At 42.4% G+C, this 20,716-nt stretch overlaps 1 protein-coding gene across 1 annotated transcript; it reads right to left on the minus strand.

Moving 5' to 3' along the window:
* Positions 1-1,026: 1,026 nt before the first annotated feature.
* YWHAE (tyrosine 3-monooxygenase/tryptophan 5-monooxygenase activation protein epsilon) lies at positions 1,027-18,715 on the minus strand. Its single transcript, XM_006039086.3, has 5 exons — positions 18,495-18,715; positions 9,648-9,754; positions 6,932-7,138; positions 6,354-6,490; positions 1,027-1,182 (listed from the first exon to the last, which is right to left on the minus strand). The coding sequence occupies exons 1-5, from the start codon at positions 18,690-18,692 to the stop codon at positions 1,175-1,177; spliced, it is 657 nt and encodes a 218-aa protein (XP_006039148.1). The 5' UTR covers positions 18,693-18,715; the 3' UTR covers positions 1,027-1,174.
* Between the last annotated feature and the right edge of the window lie 2,001 nt (positions 18,716-20,716).

Raw genomic sequence — 20,716 nt, forward strand, 5'->3', positions numbered from 1 at the left:
AAAAAAAAAACCAGAGCAACATCACCATTTTTCCACGCAGCATGCTTAGTTTCTTCAGTGCTACAGCACTGAAATCAATTTCCTAAGAGGTTGCATATTGTTTTATTTTATTCTTTCTAGCCACCCAAAAATGGTCATAGATTCATAAATGTTAGGGGCTGGAAGGGACCTTACAAGATCACCGGGTCCAGCCTGCACACACTTCCCTACTTTTCAAATGCAGTGCAGGAAAGCAGGCCAAGAGAAGTGAAAAGGTACAGCTGAGGTTATTAAGGAGGGTCATTTTGTGCAGATTCTTTCATGCTTCGTGTTTAACAATTAGTCTGGAGCCAATTAACTGAGCTGCTACATGCAGTGAAGAACCAGCTATTTCTTTTGAACTGCTGCCTTATAGAGTTTTGAACTGGTTGTCCCCTGGACCAGAAACGTGAATGCTGTATGTACCTTTTCCAGTAATTTAACACTGTCAATTGATTAAAATATTCAGGGAGAACTGCCCTTTTAACTATGATGATGGTTCAAGGGACAATGTAAAACAGAATAATCTATTCAGTTAGTCTACAGGAAAATTAAATCGGATCAAACAAGTAACTTTTTGACATCCTAGCAGAATGCCTGCAGACTATGTATCTAGATTCAAGGAAGTCACTAAATATGTGGTATGGGTGTTTTGGACAATGCTACCCATAGCAACTAAAGACCCAAAACATACATAAATAATGACATTAAACAAAAATAAGACCACTTCTACTGAAAGAGGAAACTGGTAAAGGACCTAACCCTAACCTGAGATGATGATTAAAATGTATTGCATCTCCGGCATGCTTTAGCCCACACAAAAGCAACTACTATGTAACAGGCCAGAAGTGAAAGTACGTTTCATGCCCAAGTATTCTTAATCTCTATCAAGGTATCCAGCTAATTTACTGAAGGCCTAGATCATTTCTGGTCTTAGTTATACATGTCTGGACCTGGGTAGGGGTGACAGGCCACAAATTAGCAGAGAAGTGCTTAGCCCTGGCACAGAGTCAGAGATACAAGCAATTTATCAGGAGCAGGACAGTGGTAAGCAGGCATGGTTAGTGACAAGAGAAATTATAAATTGAAAAAGTCACTGAGCCACGGTGAGGACTTACAAAGTAGATTTTTAGGAAATGAACAGTTGGGCTTCGTTTTAGGAATCTATACAGACAGGAAAGAAGGGAAAACAGGAATCGTATGAAGACGGTATTACAAGCATGAAAATAAATACTGCTTGCTTATAACATGATTAAGAGAGACAATGGAAGTGGAGAGATGTAAAAGTCCAGTAATACTCAATTTGTTAGGAAACCATGCTGTGATACCCAGAACCTAAAGATTAAAAGCAAAAGTGAAGTGGAACAGTACTGAAAAGTCACTACTTTAGAAATCTAGCCCTCCTTTCCCCCCTCAGATTTTGTGAAGCAAATGTGAGCATCCTTCCACTTAACATGGTAATTAACATCCCATTAACTAGTCCCAACAGCAAGTCACCAGGTGTGGGCAAGTGGCAGATCTGGCCAGCAGCTGGACTCCCACTTCCCAGCAGCCCCTGCCCACAGCTCCTGTGGAGACCCCAGGAGCATGGGCTGCGACAGCACCAAGCCACAGAACCAGGACCGGGGCAGGAGCTGCCACTGCAGGGGCTGCTGGGGAATGGAGTCCAGCCTGCCCACCCCTGCTCTACAAGCATTTATCCTATATTATGATTTTAGATTTGCCTGCAGATCTCCATGGTATTACAAACAAATGAAATGGATACAAGATCCCCTCTTTTTTTTTTTTTTTTTTTAATTTTCTTCAGAGTTCTGTAGAAATGGGAATATTACCCTACACCCTCTGCGAACTCTGATCACAGATTTATAAAAGCTTTACAAATCAAACCCGTTCCAAAAGCATTGCAATTTTACATCAGGTTTTACATTTTGTGTAACAGTTACTGTTTTCAAAACATCTCTTTTTTCCAAGTGATCTCTAAGAGGCCTTTATTAAAGGAAATTACAACACTGCATATTAAGTAAGCAGTGCCGTAACACACTAACTGAACAACAAGAACATCAAAATCTAATAGCACCCAAAGCATGGAAAGGGTAGCTTTCAGGAAGTGACCAATCCCAGTGACACCCAGGGATTACCTGGTGTTTTCAAACTTGGGCCAGGTGGTCATGTTTCTGACTACTAAAAGATAGAAGCAGGACTTATGTAGAATGCTTCTCAACCGCCCAACCCTTCTATTGCCAGCCCCTTGCCTCCACAGTTACACTCACAACAGGCTCCTTTTGCTTTCTTATTGGTTCCAGATGCTGCCTCAGGCTGAAAATGGACAGTGAAGGAAGTGAGGGCAAGTCAGGGGCCCCCGTCTGTATTACAGGATGGTGGACTAACAAGATAGAGCAAGGGGTTATGGGAGGGGTGACAGATGGATAAGTCTTGCTTCAGGATATATGGAAGAGCACACAATGAAATTCTCTCCACCTTCTCAACTCAAGAAAAAGTTGTAGCAACTGCACCAAATTAGTCCCCATACGGGTCTCTTAATTCATTTACCCATTGAAGTAATGACCATTTTCATCAATCCTACCATGTGACACAGCCTGCCTCTTAAACAGATTAGTTCAATCCATGACCTCTTAGCTGGCCTTTTACTTGTGAGAGCATCTACTTCAAAGACATAACAGCAAAGGTGTACTGAATGAAGGGACAGGTAATTACCTTGGTTTCTTCTAATCTAGCAACCCAGTGTCTAGCTATTTGCCTGCTTCAATTAGGATATTCATAGAATGGTAAAGCACCAATCAGTCAAGTTTACTTTCCCCCAGTGTGCATCTAGTAAGTATAGTTACCAGTAGGGAGAGTCTTCATTTCTCCACACTCCCCTTCTCCTCTCCATCTCAGAAACACTCACAAGATCAAAGGAAAGTAGGGCTGAAAGGAACCTCAAAGTCATCTCATCTAATTCAGCCCCTGCTCAAGTAAGATCAGTCCCGACTAAACAGTCTCATCCAACTTTCTGTCCAACCTGCTTCTGAAAATTTCCAGGACAGAGCTTCCACAGCTTCTCTAGGTAGCTTATTCCAATGCTTGACCACCCTCCCAGTCTGAGAGTTCCTCCTAATCACCAATCTAAGTTTCCTCTGCAGCAGCATCAGTCCATTGCTCTTAGCCAAGCCCAGCAACATCCTCCCCATGAAGACTGTAGTTATTAGTCAAGTTCCAAAAGGTTATTACATTCCACTGACTTGAAATTCCCTCTAAAAATCATTTCAATTAATTCTGATAGCATATTTCTAGCACACACAGGGGGTAATGTGCACTCAAAAACATCCAGGAACACATTCCAGGAAGCTTAGATGCACCGTTGACACCAACATCTCAATGCATTTTTAAAGCATCAAGATACTTTTTCTGTCTAAGGGGCCTTGCACCATCAGCTGTACAAAGAGAAATACAGTGACTTTTGGAATACCTAACTACAGGGCAGGATGCATTTATTTTCAGAACACCCATCAGTACAGATTCATAAGCCTTGGATAAGGATGAGCTTGCTGCACATCAAATGCAATACTCTAGGTTTCATGTTGTTGCTACAGGCATTTTGCCAACCCCAAGTTAGACAATGGATTTGTATGAAATCCTCTGGATAGAGATGATCCTTCCTCAGGCAGGAGAACGGACTAGATGACCTCTAGACGTCCCTTCCAGGCCTACTTCTCTATGATTCTATGAATTATAATCACACCTCAATGAAAATTGCAAAGGTATGCTACTCACCGATCTGTTCTTAACACTCTACTCCAAGAGCTAGAAAAGCTACAGAGTGACTTTTTCCTTTTCAAAATTTTTTAATGGATGTCATCTTTCATCTTAGTGCAGGGAACGTTTTTTTTACTGACACTCCTCTAGGACTGATCTCTCAAAAATGGAGATTATATCAGATGGATTTTCAGGGTGAAGGCATCCCACCACTTTTTTTCAGTGTGGTGGCACCCCTGGCTGAGACACTACTGGCACTGCCTCAGCTTACGCAAGTGCTTCTGAGCTGGGTAAGGCTGCGAAATTGGAATGCAACTGCCCTTTGCTGCAAAGCCAGCCCAGGAAGGGCTGTGCCACATGTGCACTACTCCTATAACAGGGTTCTGATCACCCTCTAAAGCAGGCAGGAGCTGCCTTGTGCTAGGCAGCTCTTTCTGGTTTACACCCCACAGCTCTCCCAGGAGCAGAGGGACAGTTCCATTTGCACCTGTTTCCAGGAGAATTGTTGGGGGTAACAGATCAGAAAGAGCTGCAAGGCACAAGGCAACTCTGCTGCCTGCTTTAGGCTGATCAGAGAGCCCTAACACAGGGTAGTTTTACCTGACCACTACTGCTGCAGCACCCTTGAGCAGGCAACGATGCATGACCACTGTGATGAAGGCAGCTAGCTGGGCTAGGTTCTAGCCGGGGCAATCTGGGGGACTTGGTATAAGCAGGCTTTGCTGTTAGTAGCCTCATAAGCAGGAAACCTAATGCTCTTTTCAGCCCGGTGAGATATGGCAGTCTGGGTTTGGCAGCAAGAGCCAGAAATTGTCCTCTAATGGGTTCCCCATGACTTCATCTCATTTTACTGGGGGAGTGTTGTCCCGAGATTATATGAGAGTTTTGTAACTGTGTTGTTTCAGAAGTGACTGACTGGGCCTGACAAGAAAAAGAGTAAGAGTCAGAGCTGGGGAATGGAGAAATGGCAGTCCAAGGCAGACAGTGTCTGTCTGTGGAAGAGCAGAAGGAACTTGAGTGGCACAATAAAGACTATTTTGGAACCAAGTCTGCTGTGCTGCTCTGAAGAAAACTCCGTCTCCTTCCCAGGAGCTGACCAAAAAAACCCAAAACTCTCAAAGGAGGTGGGTGTGCTAGAGATCACCAGGGAAGCAAGGGACTGAGAAGCAGCAGGGTCTTGAAACCAGAGGTATGCTGCCTGAGAAGCCATGCCAGGGCTGGGAGACTGCTTCTTGCGGAGTCCTGAGAAAGAACTTCCCCCTGCTCCCAAATGGCACTGATCCCATGACAACTCTAAGTGATTTCCACATAGCAGCCCTGCATCTCTTCAAGAGATGCATTTTCTTAGACATGCTGTAGGATTATCTAAGAGCGGGCAGACTATGGTACCAAATCGTTTACACATTTAACTTACCGACAATGTACTTCACTGTCTAAAGTAGGTCAGAGACTGCATACAATTTTGCAGACGGAACTAACTTAGTTCTATATAGGTAACAACCATAGGTGCTTTTATTTCATTAATACTGCCATATATCAACCAAGTTTATTTGATTATGTAATTTCCTCAGTAAATTAGAGGTGCTGGAATAATTAAGTAAGCTGCACTCTAGATGAATCTACAGGGAGAAAGGGTCTTGCTAGTGTATCAAGATAATCATAACTCTTGCGACAGTAATAATTGGCTATTTAATTATTTAAAAAAATCTCACACAAAAGTAGGACGAGAAGGCCACCTAGTACAACCCCTTGCTCAAGACAAGTTCACTTCATCCCCATCAATACCATCCTAGACAACTTTTGCTTACCCCTTTTAAAAACTTCTGAAGCAGCTTTCAGGTACAGCTGTCGAAACTTCAGAAACACCCTTTAACTTGTCACAGGTAAAGCAGGGGCATGAGTATGCTGTCAACATCCTTCCACTACAAGGACTACGAAGTAGCTTGTTAAAATACACTCAAGAGATACAAGGAAGAGGATTGTGCCCCATCCCTCAACAGAGGAAGGCAAAAAACCCTTCTAATGACTAAATATGATAGAATCCTGCCCCCAAGCACAATGCTTGGTTATTCCTTTATTATTTACTCAAGAAGCTCTTCTTAAGGAATAACTAGGCACTACTGCTTGAAACGCTAAATATATTTTGTCACTTCCTTACTTCCTGCATTAGCAACTCAAATTAGAAGGATAATCACAAGCATCACAGAAACTGACCTGCAATTAAATAAAGATTCCATTCCCCCCACCCGATGATTATTTATGAAACAAAATATAGTCCAATTTAAATGAGGGGAAAATCTCTAGGAGGTGACATCTCACCCAACCAATAAATACTGAAAAGTTTCTAATGTAAATTGATATCATTTGCCAAGTGCATTAAGGAGGAGAAAAAAACCCAGACATGTCAACTGTACAGTACAGTAAAAAACAAACACACACCACAATACTGATGGGGAGGTGAAAAACATCAAAATTCATTTTGCTTCTCCTTCCCATGCTTAAGAAATCACTTTTAGGCTACGTAGATTTTTTCCTGATATCAAAAGTGGAGAACCATCTTAAAGCAAAATCTTACTTACCATCACCCTGCATGTCTGAAGTCCATAGTGTCAGGTTATCACGTAACAACTGCATGATAAGCGTAGAGTCCTTATAGCTTTCTTCACTCAGCGTATCCAGTTCTGCAATAGCATCATCAAAAGCTGCTTTTGCCAACCTACAAATACAATATTAAATTGGCTTTGCTACAGTTTCAACTCAACAATGTAGTAATCTGATTAACCTAAAACCCGAGGGGAAAACACTCCCAACTCTAAGAAGAATAGGATAATGGAAGTAGATGTTGAGAGAAGTTGCATTCATTCCTGGGAAGTTTCTAAGAGAAGGCAGAATAGGCATTTCCTGGGATGGTTAGGAATAGTGACCAGCATAAGGCCACCTGTTTAATTCAATTAAGAAACCATGCTCTGGCAATCGCTCATCTAACATTGAGGTAAATTTTCCGAAAAGATTGAGAACTGTTTCCTAAAATTCATTGTAAAAAAATTAATGACATTTAGGTTGAATGATTTCAGGTTTCATTTTTCAAATGCTAGAATTCTCAAGCACTGACACCCTACAGCACGCCAAAGGATCCACCTCCTCAGATATTACTCACCTGCAGGCACGATCAGGAGAATTAAGAATTTCATAATAGAATACAGAAAAGTTGAGAGCAAGACCTAAGCGGATGGGGTGCGTTGGCGGAAGTTCTGTCATTGCAATATCACTAGCAGCCTTATAAGCCACCAGGCTATTCTCTGCTGCCTCCTTCCTGTCATTTCCTGTAGCAAACTCAGCCAGATACCTATGGTAGTCCCCTTTCCTGAAAGAGAAAAAAAAGAAAGCGCAATAATTTTATGAATTTTATATTCATGTTACCCACCAAGGAAAAAACATTTTGCCTTAAAAATAATTCTGAAGCAAAATGGATACCTACCACTGACCAATGTCTAGATATTACTGTATTATGTGCTTTAAGACCATTAAGGTCTGAGGGTCAGGTGTAAAGACCTACAATGCTTAATGAGATAGCTGAAACCACAATACTGCTATACTTCCCAGGCACTTAATAGGTATTGCTGAACTTGTGTGCATCACAGAAATAACTAAGTTACAGAATCAATTTCCTCAGTTAAAAAAACCAAACCACCAGAGGAAAAAACATTCTAGACATTTTTACAAAGGAAAGGAAATACTTGAGAAATGCAAGTAATATAGAATCACCCACTACACATCTGGGTGTGTTGGGAAAACTCTGCCCATTTGCCTTCACCAGCCAAAAACATGGGTACAAGGTACAGGATGAGGCTTGCAAACTGACACCTTTGCCAATGGACAGTATAAATGCCTCCTTTGGGAAGAAGGTACTAAAAATATGAGGTACTGGTACTGAGCAAACTGCTACCAGCAGTTACCCATGCCACAATCAGTTGAGATGTGTCAGGTATCAAATACTGAGAGCTGTCTCTCCCAAACCTTTTCCTAAGTGCAACCAAAATGGGAAAGACAAGGAAACTACATTTGCTGCACAGCTGAATTCCCTCAACTGAGCAGGGAGAGAGGGAGAGAGAGATAAAATCTCTCCTATGAGAGGTTTCTTTAAAAAGAAACCTCCATAGGTCCATCTAGTGAAGTCCAACCCCCTGCCTTCGACGGGATCATCCCTGTCCAAACCATCTTCTACAAAGATATCTAAAGATAGGAAGAATATTGAGAGAGAGAGAGATCCCGTCGAATCTTCACTAGATGGACCTAAGGAGGTTTCTTTCCAGCCCTACTTCTCTACGATTCTCTGCGCTCCTCCGCAAGTAGATTAACGTATCTGCTCCATGGTACTGGAACGGATGGGTCTGCCCACAGGGTGTTTATTCCCTTCGTCTCAGAGGGTGCTTTTTGGCAACTGCTCTTTCTGGCCCTACAGCACTCCTGCACGAGATTTGATTCTGTCACACAGGCGGTTTTATTAAAAACTTAACAGATAAAATGATTTCCAGACACCTCAGATACTCTGTGACATATTTACTGACAAATTTTATAATAAAAATATAATATATGCAGCGACATTCGCTGAACGTTGTAAACCATATAAGTTTACTCGCCACCTGCTGCAAACCCAGAATTAAAGCTAGGTTTAATGTACTGAGTTAAATGTACTGAATGGTCACTGGAAAAATGTTTTAAATTCATATGAAATTAATCTTAAATTAAATCAAATTACATTTTAAAAGATACTGTAAGACTCAGCAATTTTCTATGTTGTCACATACAGATGTCAATGCTTTTTCAAATATAGCAGGGCTGTCCAACTTACAGCCTGTAGATTGCATGGGGCCTGCAAGAGGTTAACATGCAGTCCCCAGGCTCCCACCAGCCACCACTGTCCCTACTGCTCCAGCTACAGCAGCAGTTGGGGGGTTTCTTGGGGGTTCCCACCCAAACAGCACGAGACAGCACAGCCTGCAGCCTGGAACACCCATGAGGCACAGTGCCACAGGGGAGCTGAAGGTGAGGTGGGATGCTGCACCATACAAGGGAGAACCTGCCCAGTGTGTTGAGGTTGGGGAGCACCCACCTGCCCAGAGCCTGGGGGGGGCCCCACTAGTGCTGCCCCCGTGGTGTGTGGCTCCTGCTGGTGCAGCTCATGGGGCATGTGGCCCCCAGCCACTTTCAAGTTGGACAGCCCTGAAACACAGCATAATACCATGAACGACTGTCATGCCATTATGTATACAAGGAGCCGAAAAATCAAAGTGGGATATGCAACTTTCGTGTCAGCACTCCTTAACAGAAGTACTTAGATGTGTAAATAAATTTTAATTACCTCGAGGGTTTTTTGATTTGTTCGTTTGCTTTTATGTACTGCTTTTATACAGAAAATACTACATAGGCAATGGGACTGTTAATACAGGAATTAAACCTTTCACTTGAAACTGGATTTAGAACAAGTAATGTTGAAGAGCATACAACTGAAAAAAGCTGTTTCTACTTGAGTGGCATTCAATGGCACACATGAAAGTTGGCTGACTTTAATCTAGTTTCCTCACAATTGGACACAAGACCCTGGGGCTAAACACTAACAGGAAGATAATGTTAAAAGACTGATTAGATACAACTGAACTACCTTCTTCCTATAAGCAAAGGAGTCAAAAAACCCACCGACTAGCAATAAGCTCATCTCTATGTAACTATCAATATATATGCAGTAACCATTTCAGAGATAGAAGATTTGAGTCACTGCTGCTGTTAATCTTCACATTTACATATAAAGAATTAGGGAAATATTTTACATAACATAAGTTAACATTTGATGCAGACAACAGTAAGCCACTTACATTTTATAATAGAAAACCTTGGACTCGCCAGTGTTAGCTGCTGGAATGAGGTGTTTGTCCAGTACATCCAGAATATCACAACAGATTAACTTCAGCTCCGTCTCAACCTGTGAGGTGCAAAAAAAACAGACCACCCCAAAACAAAAATAAATTAGTGTTGAATAAACTGTTTTAAACAGTGGAACTTAATTTTTCTTCTTGACATGATGGGAATGAGAGGCTTATTTTAACTGGATAGTATTAGAAGACTATAGCTTCAACAAACATTAGCCAAAATAGAGGTATTTGTAGGGTGTGGAAGAGGACCCTGGGGCTCCGAACTCTAAAGCCATTTTCACAACATGTGTCAGCTTCAAATTTATTTTTCAGTGCTTAAAATGACCCAATAACTGCACTCTCTGAGCACTGGTACTTGCATTAAAAATTGTATGAAACTGGCATAGCAAACTACAACAAAACACTTGTAGACCAGTGGAAGGCATACTGATTCTGCAACTTGCTTCTTGCCTTGGTCCACAGTCAGAGTACAACGTTCTGCCTGTCTACTAATGACCAAGATGTTAAATTTTAGCCTCTCCTACCAACTTTCTCTACACGGTCCTAGAGGATAACTGAATTCTGCAGATTCTCTCATGTTAAGAAATACAAAAAAGGGTCTGTGTCCATTATGACACACATTTCCCTACAGGGCTACACCAAGTGAAATAATTTAATCAGAAACAAAACTGTGGGAGATGCTTTGTAGGATTTACCATCCTGGTTCTTAGATCCTTTTCACAAATCTGGCACAGCACCCCAAACTCTAAGCTTTTGATCCCTTATGTCTGTAAAGGCTAATAGGACAAAAGCCTCCCTCAGACCATGGTATGTTTCTACTCATTTCACAGGAGGCAAAACGCCAATCAAGAAATGCCAACTAAGGCTCAATGCAGGATTGAAAACTTACCTCAGAAAGTAATAAAGCTTTTCTCTTGCATCAGACAGACTAAGCCCGAACAATCAGACTTTGAGACAAGCAAGCTTAAGGGACACCCCAGCAGATAGGAAGGGAAGCAATAAGGAGGAGACCCACTGACAAAGTCCACGCAAATGAGTTGCTTTGAAAAACATTAGACTGTACAAACTTTAAAACACACAAAGCTAGAAAAGGTAATAGCACTGATCTTTATAAAGCTTATCATCTCGAGGGGAACATCACTAAGCTCATTTTAGAAATCAGCTAGTAAGAAACACTTCGCAAAGCAATCACTTTTGAAATACTGGGCTTTGAAACGCTTCTAACTTTAGCAAGTTATTCAACAAGGAGTTCCTACAGATACAAAGATCTGTAAAGTCTTTAAAAGCCTTTGTAATGCAGAAGACTTGTCTATACAAGAAGTTGCAGAGACTTAGTTAAATCTATTTCCAACCCCTTTTTCCTTAAACTGATGGAAGCTCCTATGCATATTCACCTCAGTCTACTGCTTAACGTTCTGTGAAGGCAAGGATTTTGTTGGGTGGTATCGTTTCATTGGGCTAGCTATGTACTTAGGATCAAGCTAGTGCAAGAGTGATGATGTAGCCATGATGGTCCTGAAGTTCTGGCAGGCAACAGCAGCTACAACTGCCGAAGTGTATGTGCAAGCACACTTCTGGTAGCTTTGCATGGCTCCACTCAGCAACTGTACTGCCAAAGCCTCTTCAGAGGGCACTTCATGCATCAGCTGCAGAACAGACCACTCAGTCCAGCAGAAAATGCACACACTGGACTACACAGCATTCTGCCAGCTGCCTCACACCTCTCAGTAGAAATGCTTTAACTCTGATAGAGTAAAGAACAGATCTGCTTGTTTGTCATACATGCTGAACTGAACGCAACAGTTTGCAGCTCTCCAAGCTCATGAGCTATTCTGATTATCAGGCCATGGTTTCCAAGCCCATCTGGAGTTCCTGAACTGCTGTCGTCCGCCCTCAGTCTCCCCCCCGGCCTTCAATCTGCCCCTCTCAGGGATACTTAGAAAGTAAAGACAAATCCAATAAACATTATTCACTTAAAGCACGAATAGACTTACTTTTTAATCATGCCTAATATCTATAAAGAACCATCTCCTTCTGACACCTTTTGTTTCCAGAAATTTCCTATGTAGTCTAATGGATACACATTTCAGAATACCACTTATACAGCCTTAATTAAGTTATGAAACCCATTTCCTTAAGTAGGCCAACTTTGGACAAATCACTTTTTGAAAAAGCCAATAGTCAAACTGAGGGCAAGCTGGGTATTCTTGATGTTGAGGCATTGTGTCAAGACACTGTCGAGCTGTTCACAAAGTTTCAAAAATAAGTTAGCTCAACCCTCGTCTAGGACAGCCGTCGGCAACGTTTTCTGGCAGTGGGTCAGAATGACCAAGCTCAGGTTCAAGGCGGGCCAGCACTAGGACCCAACTGTTGCCGCCACTTTTCCTCACTGCTGAAGCCCCCTGGCTCTGCAGGCTAGATCAAATTGCTACATGAGCCCTACTGGTCGAAAATGACTTTAGGCTCCCGAGCGGAAGGGTCAGCTAAATAACCCCGTAAGCTTCCTTCCAGCCCTACTTTTCTAATATTCTATGCATGGGTACAGGCAAGACAGAGAAAACCGTAGCTTTCACTGACAAAAATGTGTCCAGTTCCTCCTAAGAAGAATTTTGGCCCTGGTAGTGTACAGGTGTTGTCTGGACAACACCTGTACACTAGTAGGGCCACAATTCTTCTTAGGAGGAACCGGACACATTTTTGTCAGTGAAAGCTACGGTTGCACTTTTCTTCCAAGTTTACTCGTAGTGCCGATCTCGACAAGACTGTCCATAGCACGGAAGACTGAGGACCAAAGAGATCCCCGAGAGGCAGGGACTATTTGGCCAGACGGGAACCTGGGCATTCACCTCAGCGTGTAGAGGCCACTCTGACACTTCAGCTCACTCCTTCCGCATCAGCAGAAGAGGTACCACTATGTTCTCCATTCCCAAATAAGTAACTGTCCCTCTCCATTCCTGCAGGATCTCTTCAGTTCTGCCTTTGTGAACAGATCCAGCAGGATTCCCCTTAGTTCTCCCAGAGGTACTCCTCCTGCAGGGTCCCAGCATTCTGGGTTGGGAGTGCAAGTGAAAGCCTGACAACCTGCAGAATTTCACATGGTCCACCTACCGCCACCCCTCCCTCAAGTGCTAGACTGCATTGAGAGGCAAGCAGCGTGCACCCCAAGTGTGGAACGCAGCACCACAACTCAGGCATTCCATCGTGGATGGAAATAACCGCATTTTCGGGGAACTGAGCTGCTTCAACTCATGAAGCCCTGATAGCATGCTGATGATTTGCCACTCCAACTACAAAGGAATCCAAATCGCTATGTGCAGAAGAGTTTGCCAAACCATGGCTCTAAATGTCGCCCAGAAGTAAACATCTGACATGCTCCTGTTCTACACATCTCCCCTGTCCCCCGTGCCATTCCTGTTGGCAATCTTCATTACTATCAAGTTCTGAAGCCCCTGTGCCTTTGTACTTTTTCCATACTTGTTTTGAATTCTACCCATGCCGCAAAAATAAAACACACTCTTCTTGGTATAAAAACTGTAATCTTTATTTCACACAGACAACATGGAATTCATCTGATGGCCACAAAGCAACTCACCAAATGCAAGCCAAGGCAGTCAAAACAGCATCTACAGGGCCCACAAAGGGACAAACATGTAGGGCAGAAACAAAGACACCCCCTATTACTGAGTCTCAGCAGGCCAGCAAGCCCAAGATTGAAGAAGATCGAGGTTGCCCCCAAGATAAGATGCCCCTGTCAGTCATGCTTCTGGCTCCCTCAACCTGTTGAACCCATCTCTGCCTCTGCTGTCCAGCTCCTCTCATATACTTCTGCACATCATACAGAACGCAGCAGGCCAAAATTGTGGGTTAGTACAGCTCAGGTGCTGCATGCTAGACACAAAGTACACTCTACCTGGACTTCAGCTGCTCAAAAGCACATTCAATAGTCATCTTGTAGCTGCTCAGGTGCTAAACAGTTTCATCCTATGCTATGGAAAGCTTCACAGTTAAGCTAGTGGCTCTCAATCCTTTTAGATTCAGGGCACCCTTCCACAACTTCTTTGAACGTAGCAGCATCCTAGTTTGAGTACCACTGCTGAGGTGCCTCAAGTTACCTCAGTGCTTCTCAACCAGGGTGCTCATGTTGCTGGCATTGCTGCTGCCAGGTAAGAGTGCCCTGCATGCTTCATGTCCAACCAGACCAGGAAGGGCTGCAACACATGCACACCTGCCAGCCTACATTAGTATTATCCAAGCAGCATGAAGCAGGCAGTGCTGCAGCCCTTCCCGACCCAGCCCCACATGCATCTCCTGGAAACAAAGACACACAGGACAGTTCTACCGGGTGGAAGATGCAGTGCAGGAGCCTGGGGATAAGCACTAGGTGGAACTATCCCACGTCTATTTCCAGGAGGGGTGTGTGGGACCACACAGAGGGCTGTGGCAGGAGCAAGTGCTTTTTTTTTTTTGTATTAAGGTTATCTGATAAATGCAACATAGGCAAAAGGGCCCGTCTGCTTCTGTTGCAGCTGCTTTTTCGTTCAAGCCTGATATGCACCCTAGAAACTGAGGCACATAGCAAAGTTTTCCCTGGCTCCAGCAGCATTGCCCATGTTGCAGTATGCCTGATACTCTCACAGCACCCTGATGAAATTAACTCAAGGTAAAGGTTGCTAAGTTTTAACCAAACAGTGGCAATAATACTGATTTCCATGAGAGCAGCGCTGCCAGATTTCTGCATCCACATTAGGTATACGGAAGTGGAACTGCTAAAAAAATCCTACCATCATCAACCTTTAGGAACCACCCCGTAGAAGTTGAAACTTTAGTTCAAGAACTGTTTCTAGCTTGTTATGCTGTCTTCAGTCCCATTCACTTTCAAAAAGTCACTTTTAACATCCTAAGAATCAACACCCAGCTACCATATTCCTCACATCACATGCCCCCAGGTAAGGCACGTGAAGGCAAAACAAAGTATCTGTCCAGGGTTATGGCTGTATAGAACAGGAGTAGACCCTAATTTTCAGCTCATTCATTGTCCTTCTCCCAATTAACCAAAAAACTGAAACCCTAGCTGCTTCTGAAGACTAGTCTCAATGGGTGACTCTACAACACTGAAGAGAACTAAAAAGAGTCTCCAATTCAAATAGGAGGACAAACCCCAAAAGCAGCTTATAGATAGTAAGATTGCCCAAAGAACATCAAGACCATTAAATGGTGCGGCTATCATCGGCACTTCAAATGACTCTAATTTAGGCAACTGACTCATAACAACAAACCACTAAGTCAACTAACTCCTTCAGCTGCCTGAAAAGAGACATCATGGCTGCGTGGTGGAACAGGAATCAAAATGAGGTGCTTGTATCTGGGCAGAAAAATCAAATCCACCCCTTAGGGCATGGACCCCTATGTTGGGGGACTGACTTGAGGGTAGGGAGGGAGGTGTGTGTGGTATGCAAGTAAATATGGCATTTTTTATGCTGGTTACTGTAGCAACAAAATCTGCTTTGTGCATTTGAGCTACAATTTTAACCAAGTCTCATGCTTTCTTAGCTTTTGTCTTTGCTACATGCATTTTCTGTCAACTGAAGCATAATATTATCAGACAGTAAAAACACATTGTGCAAAGCAGAGACAAGACTTAACAATTCAGAGTGAGCAACATCCAAACTGCGTCTTCCGAGGCATTTCCTCTGCAGATCATAAGCCCTGATTCATTAACCTGGGGGAAGAACCTCATGGTTCTCCCACTCAGACTGGGGAACTAGGCAAAAGGACCCCGTGCCAACAGTACTTGTCCCTAACAGGTCCTACTGGACTAAGTTTCTGCCAGTTTTCATGCAGAAGCTTGTAGTTAACTGTGAATTAAGCCACACCCTCTGTAATTCATATTTATCCCTCCTGCATACCCGGAAGTACATATGAGGTGGAAAGAAGACGACCAAATGGAGAAGACTGACTTTATGAGACCATCAGGATGGGAAAATTATCATTCAGATTTCAAATAGGAATCCATAGCGTCAAAAACTTTCTGACCTATTGCGTGCTCTTTGGGTTTTTTGTAAAATAAAGAACTGCTCTATAATTTTTCCTTTAGTCAAAAAAAACAAATGAAAGCTGAGCGTTGGCAGTTTCTGAGGGCTACCTTGAATCTAAAGAGATTGAGAACCACAGGGAAGATAATCAATCCTGAAAAAGGCCATCTGCAAGCCTGGGATAAAAAGTGCAGACAGCATCTGAAGTCTTACACCAGTTAAGTCTTGAGCATTTGTACAGGAAATCTTACCTGAATTGCTGTTAATGTTCTTGGGTACATTTCTTAATCCTCTAGTTATGAAAGGAATAACACATATGCACACAGAAAACAGTTTTACAAACACAGAGCATAATGTGTTCATGGGATTACTAAAATGCAAGTCCAAGTTGCATCTGGGTCTTAACCAGGAAAACTGTGCAAACATATTCCCCTCCTACATCAAAGTAAAACCACACAGGCTTTTCTCCACATTTACACAATGAGAAAGCATTAGCATGCATTTGTTATCTATTAAATCAAGGCACCTCTTTTTTAGTAAATGAAGACAACTTCAGCGTGAAAGTGCCCAACCGCAAAAAAAAAAATAAAAATCGTACAGCACTGACACTTGAGATCTGCTGCAAAAATAAAATTTTATTTCAAAAGAGTCATTACAAATAGTACCGTATTGATCATATTAATTTCCATGCCCACCTAAACAACAACTCAGTTATTTACCTAATCCTATGAACATGCCTAGTTTACCACACCATCTGGCCACAGACCTTGGGAAGCTGTGCCACATAGTTGAGGTCCAATGCTGCCTGTCAAGTATCACAAGCTTTAACTTGCACAGAGGAGAAACGGAAACAGACTTGGCCTCAAGAACAGTGGTTCTCAGTCATTTTTTAACTGAAGGTACACCCTGCTAGACTCAAGGTACCCCTTAGAAAATACCAGCTTCTCATTTGGGTTTGGTTTTGGTTTTTTTTATTAAAGGAAAAATAATAAAAGAGCTCTCTATTTTACAAAGAGCTCAGAAAGTGCACAATAGGGCAGAATGTTTTTGACCCTATGGGTTCCTATTTGAAATCTCTGGGTTTATCTTATGAATCATGCGCAGGTATTTGCACACGTATAACACTGCTCATATTGCACAGCAAACTGCAGTGCCCTTCTCACCACACCCAGGTTGAGAATCACTGCCTTAGGGCTACTGTATCAACAAAATTTGAAAACAGGGAAGGGAAAGGGATACCTTGCAACTTCCACCAGGTAAAACCCAAACTAATTAGTCATGACCCTTTAGAAGAGGAGGAGGCTTCATGAACACTATTTGCAAATGACGCAGTTTCAAATACAGCTCAAAACATCAGCACTCTTAACAGTTCTCTCTCCTACTGGGATCATGTGTCAGTTGAGTACTACTGCAATTTGCTGAAGGAACAGGGTTCTTAAAGAGCCAGAACGTTGGTGAAAATATACGTAGTGAAATATCTGAAGGGTACTTTGAGCTAAATAAATAAAATAACCCCACCCCCATGCACTCTCACTTACAATGTCCTCCCAACTAAGTTAAATATACACCTTATTTCTGAAAAGCAGAATTACTTTTTTTTCTTAAAATTGTTCTTTACAGTATCTGAGTAGCAGCAACGAAGGAGCTGAGCCCTCTCATTCTGCTCCCTGTGGATCACTGCAGGACTTTACTGTCACTTTTGCTGGTAAACAGCAGAAACAGCTCTTATCATATTTCTTGTACATAACATGCACTCCAACTTTTACCAGCTGCTTCCAGGAAAAAGGTGCACAGGGTATGCAAGAAAAATGAATTTCAAGAGTCTGAGGGAGAAAAAAAAAAAAAAAAAAAAAAAAAAACAAAAAAAAAAAATCGCTCAAAAAAGTTTCATTGACTGCAATCACACAGTCAAAACTTGTTCTTTACCCTTTGAGCTGGGAAGATTTTAAAATTAAACAGTCACTGGTTACAAAGATGTTATCCAAATTAACTGCTCAACATCTAAGGAGAAATAAGTTTACAAAAGGCCCGCTTATAGCGGTAAATATACTTGGCCTCAGTTTCATAATTATCAAGGCAACCCCAGCTGTAGAACTAGCCTTCAGGATTTGTCATTTCCTTTTGAAAATGAAATCACCCAAAGCATTTAACCAAAGTTTAAGTGACCAGTTTGGAGACTATAAAACTTCTATTCTCAGTCAGAAGAGGCACAATTTTGACATTTCCTCATTTCAAGTCAAGCATGTTTGTCTACTATAAGCTGCTCTAAGCCTTTTGGAAAGGGCAAGACATAAATGAGATAAATAATAATAAACTAATAATACGGGTCAAGTCTCTTCCAGATAGGTCCATGTTAAACTATTAGAGCATACTGTGATGTCGGGTAACTGCTGCATTCTTACAGTTACACCTGTAGAAAATCTATAGAAAATTTGGTGCAGGAGATGAGAGACATGATGGGTTTCTACCCACGACAAAAGCTAGACTTCCTGTCATAGAGGACCTAATGGTGGTCATTTGTTTGTTACAAGAACAACATACCGTGTGAAAAGCAAAGAAAAAACAGGTTTTGATTTCAAATCAACAATAATGCACAGGGACCTAAAAAAGTCCTGGAACTCATTCCCAAAAACTTCAGAGATGCTACTTATTAGTTTTACAGCCTACAGTTATGAGAGGAGGAAGGCAAAGTGCTGTATTTACTGCAGTCAAAGTACACGCATAGCTCCTCCAGAGCATTTCACCAAGTAGATCTTACCATTTGTCGATATTCCCGAATCATTTTTAGTTTATCTTCACCACCCTTGTTTTCTTCTTTTTGTTCAATGCTGCTGATTATTCTCCAGGAAGCTCTTCTAGCTCCAATCACATTTTTATATGCAACAGACAGCAGGTTTCTTTCTTCCACTGTCAACTCCACATCCATGCCAGCCACTTTCTTCATTGATTCAACCATTTCTAAGAGAAAAAAAGATCATTAGACAGACATATTAAATACACTTTTCAAAAAACTTCTGAATCACTCATTTACTTTATTCCCGTCATAACTAAGTTGAGTTCAAATCCATTCAATAAGAAAGTCACTGTAATTTCCAGAATTTAGTGTTATAAACTTAGCTTGGCAAACTGGGTTCAATCCCACCTTTAATTTCCAGAATCAATCCTACACCTTTCCCATGTAAAGTGAGAATGTAAACTAACATTCTCAAAGCAAAATTCAACTACATGAAAAGACTAACACAAACTCTTCTGAAAAGCAATTGGGCCTACCTCTTTGTACAGTCCCATGAAAATTATGGATGGCCTTAAAGCCCCTTTGTACAGCATTAAAAAACACTATTCATGTTTTCTTAGTATTACTGCGTTTTATTTTTGAGAACTGGATTTCTGCAAGTTACAGTTGCACATGCATCACTGAATGTATACACTGATCTCACCGATTGGCTAATCAGTTTTTCCACACCTACCTACCTCTGCATCTGAAAACAGTCCAGCTCCATCCTCTTTGCAACCCCCTTTCAGGGATTTTCATCGATTCATAGATGTTAGGGGCTGGAAGGGACCTTACAAGATCATTGGGTCCAGACCCCTGCACCTAGGCAGGAAAAACTGCTGGGGTCCCAGCAAGGTGGGCATCAAGACACTTTTTGAAGACCCCCAGGGTGGGTGATTATACTCTACCTCTTGGGGGAGCCTGTTCCAGACCCTTGGCACTTGACTTGTAGAGTTTTTCCTTGTGTCAAGGAAGAAGCAATCTTCAATCAGTTTGTGTCCAGTTTGACTTGAAGGCTGCTATCAAATGCCCTCAGTTTTCTCTTCTCTACACTAAATAACCCATTTCTTCAGCCTCTCCTCAGAAGTCACGTGCCCCAGACTCCTAACCATTTTCCTTGCCCTCCATTGGACTCTACTCCAGATGTGGCCTCACCAGTGCCAAAGAGAAGGGAAGAATCATTTCCCTTGATCTGCTGGCAACACTCTTACTAATGAAGGCCGGGCCGCCATTAGCCTTCTTGGCAACAATGGCATACTGCTGGCTCCTATTCAGCTTATTGTCCACTGTCACTGCCAGGTCCTTTTCTGCAGAGCTGCCGATTAGTTAGTTGGTCCCTAGCCTCTACCGTGCATGGGACTGTTCTATCTGAAGTGCAGGACTTGCCACTTGTCTTTTTTGAACCTCATGACATTTCTTGTGGTCCAATCCTCCACTTCTGTCTAGGTCTTTCTGAATCCTAGCCCTACCCACTACTACCAGCTTGGTGTTATCTGGAAACCTGCTGAGGGTGCAACCCATCCCATCTTCCAGGCTGCTGAAGCCAGCCCCAGGACCAACCCCTGGGGCATCCGCTTGATAGCAGCTGCCAACCAGATAGAGCCATTAATTACTACCCTTTAAGCCCAACAATTCAGCCAGTTTTCTATCTACCTTAGAGTCCATTCATCCAACCCATACTTAATTTGGCTGCAAGAATGCTGTGAGAGACCGTATCAAAAGTTTTGCTTAAGTCAAGGTATATCACATCCACTGCTCTCCCAGTATCCACCAAGTCAGTTATCTTGTCATTAGAAGGCAATCAGGTTGGTCAAGTATGATTTGCTCTTGCTCTTGAGGCTGATGGGTCTGTAGTTCCTCAGATTCTCCTTCTTCCCTTTCCTAAAGATAGCCACTACATTTACTTCTTACCAATTGTTCAGGATCTCTCCCAACGGTCAGAAGTTTTCAAAGATAACAGCCAATGGCTCTGCAATCTTATCGGCCAACTCCCTCAGATACATTGCGCCTGGCCCCATGGATTTGTACACATCCAGTTTTTCTAAATGGTCCCCAACCCATTCTTTCACCACTGATGACTGCTCACCTCCTCAAACTGTACTGTCAGGTACAAGTAGTCTGGGAGCTGACCTTGCCTATGAGGACTAAGATAAAAAAAACAAAAAAAGGCATTGAGTACATCAGCCTTTTCTGCATCCTCTGTCACT

This window comes from Alligator sinensis, unplaced genomic scaffold (genome assembly GCF_000455745.1).
Source record: "Alligator sinensis unplaced genomic scaffold, ASM45574v1 scaffold2028_1, whole genome shotgun sequence".
In the NCBI taxonomy this organism is placed as follows: Eukaryota; Metazoa; Chordata; order Crocodylia; family Alligatoridae; genus Alligator; species Alligator sinensis.

What these genes read in the sequence shown, in the direction of transcription:
- YWHAE (XM_006039086.3), bottom strand. Translation starts at nt 18,692, where the DNA reads ATGGTTGAATCAATGAAGAAAGTGGCTGGCATGGATGTGGAGTTGACA. An exon ending in TTCGGGAATATCGACAAATG is followed by an intron (nt 9,755 to 18,494) that starts GTAAGATCTACT and finishes TGCACCTCACAG; the next exon opens with GTTGAGACGGAGCTGAAGTT. An exon ending in AAGGTTTTCTATTATAAAAT is followed by an intron (nt 7,139 to 9,647) that starts GTAAGTGGCTTA and finishes TTTCTCTTTCAG; the next exon opens with GAAAGGGGACTACCATAGGT.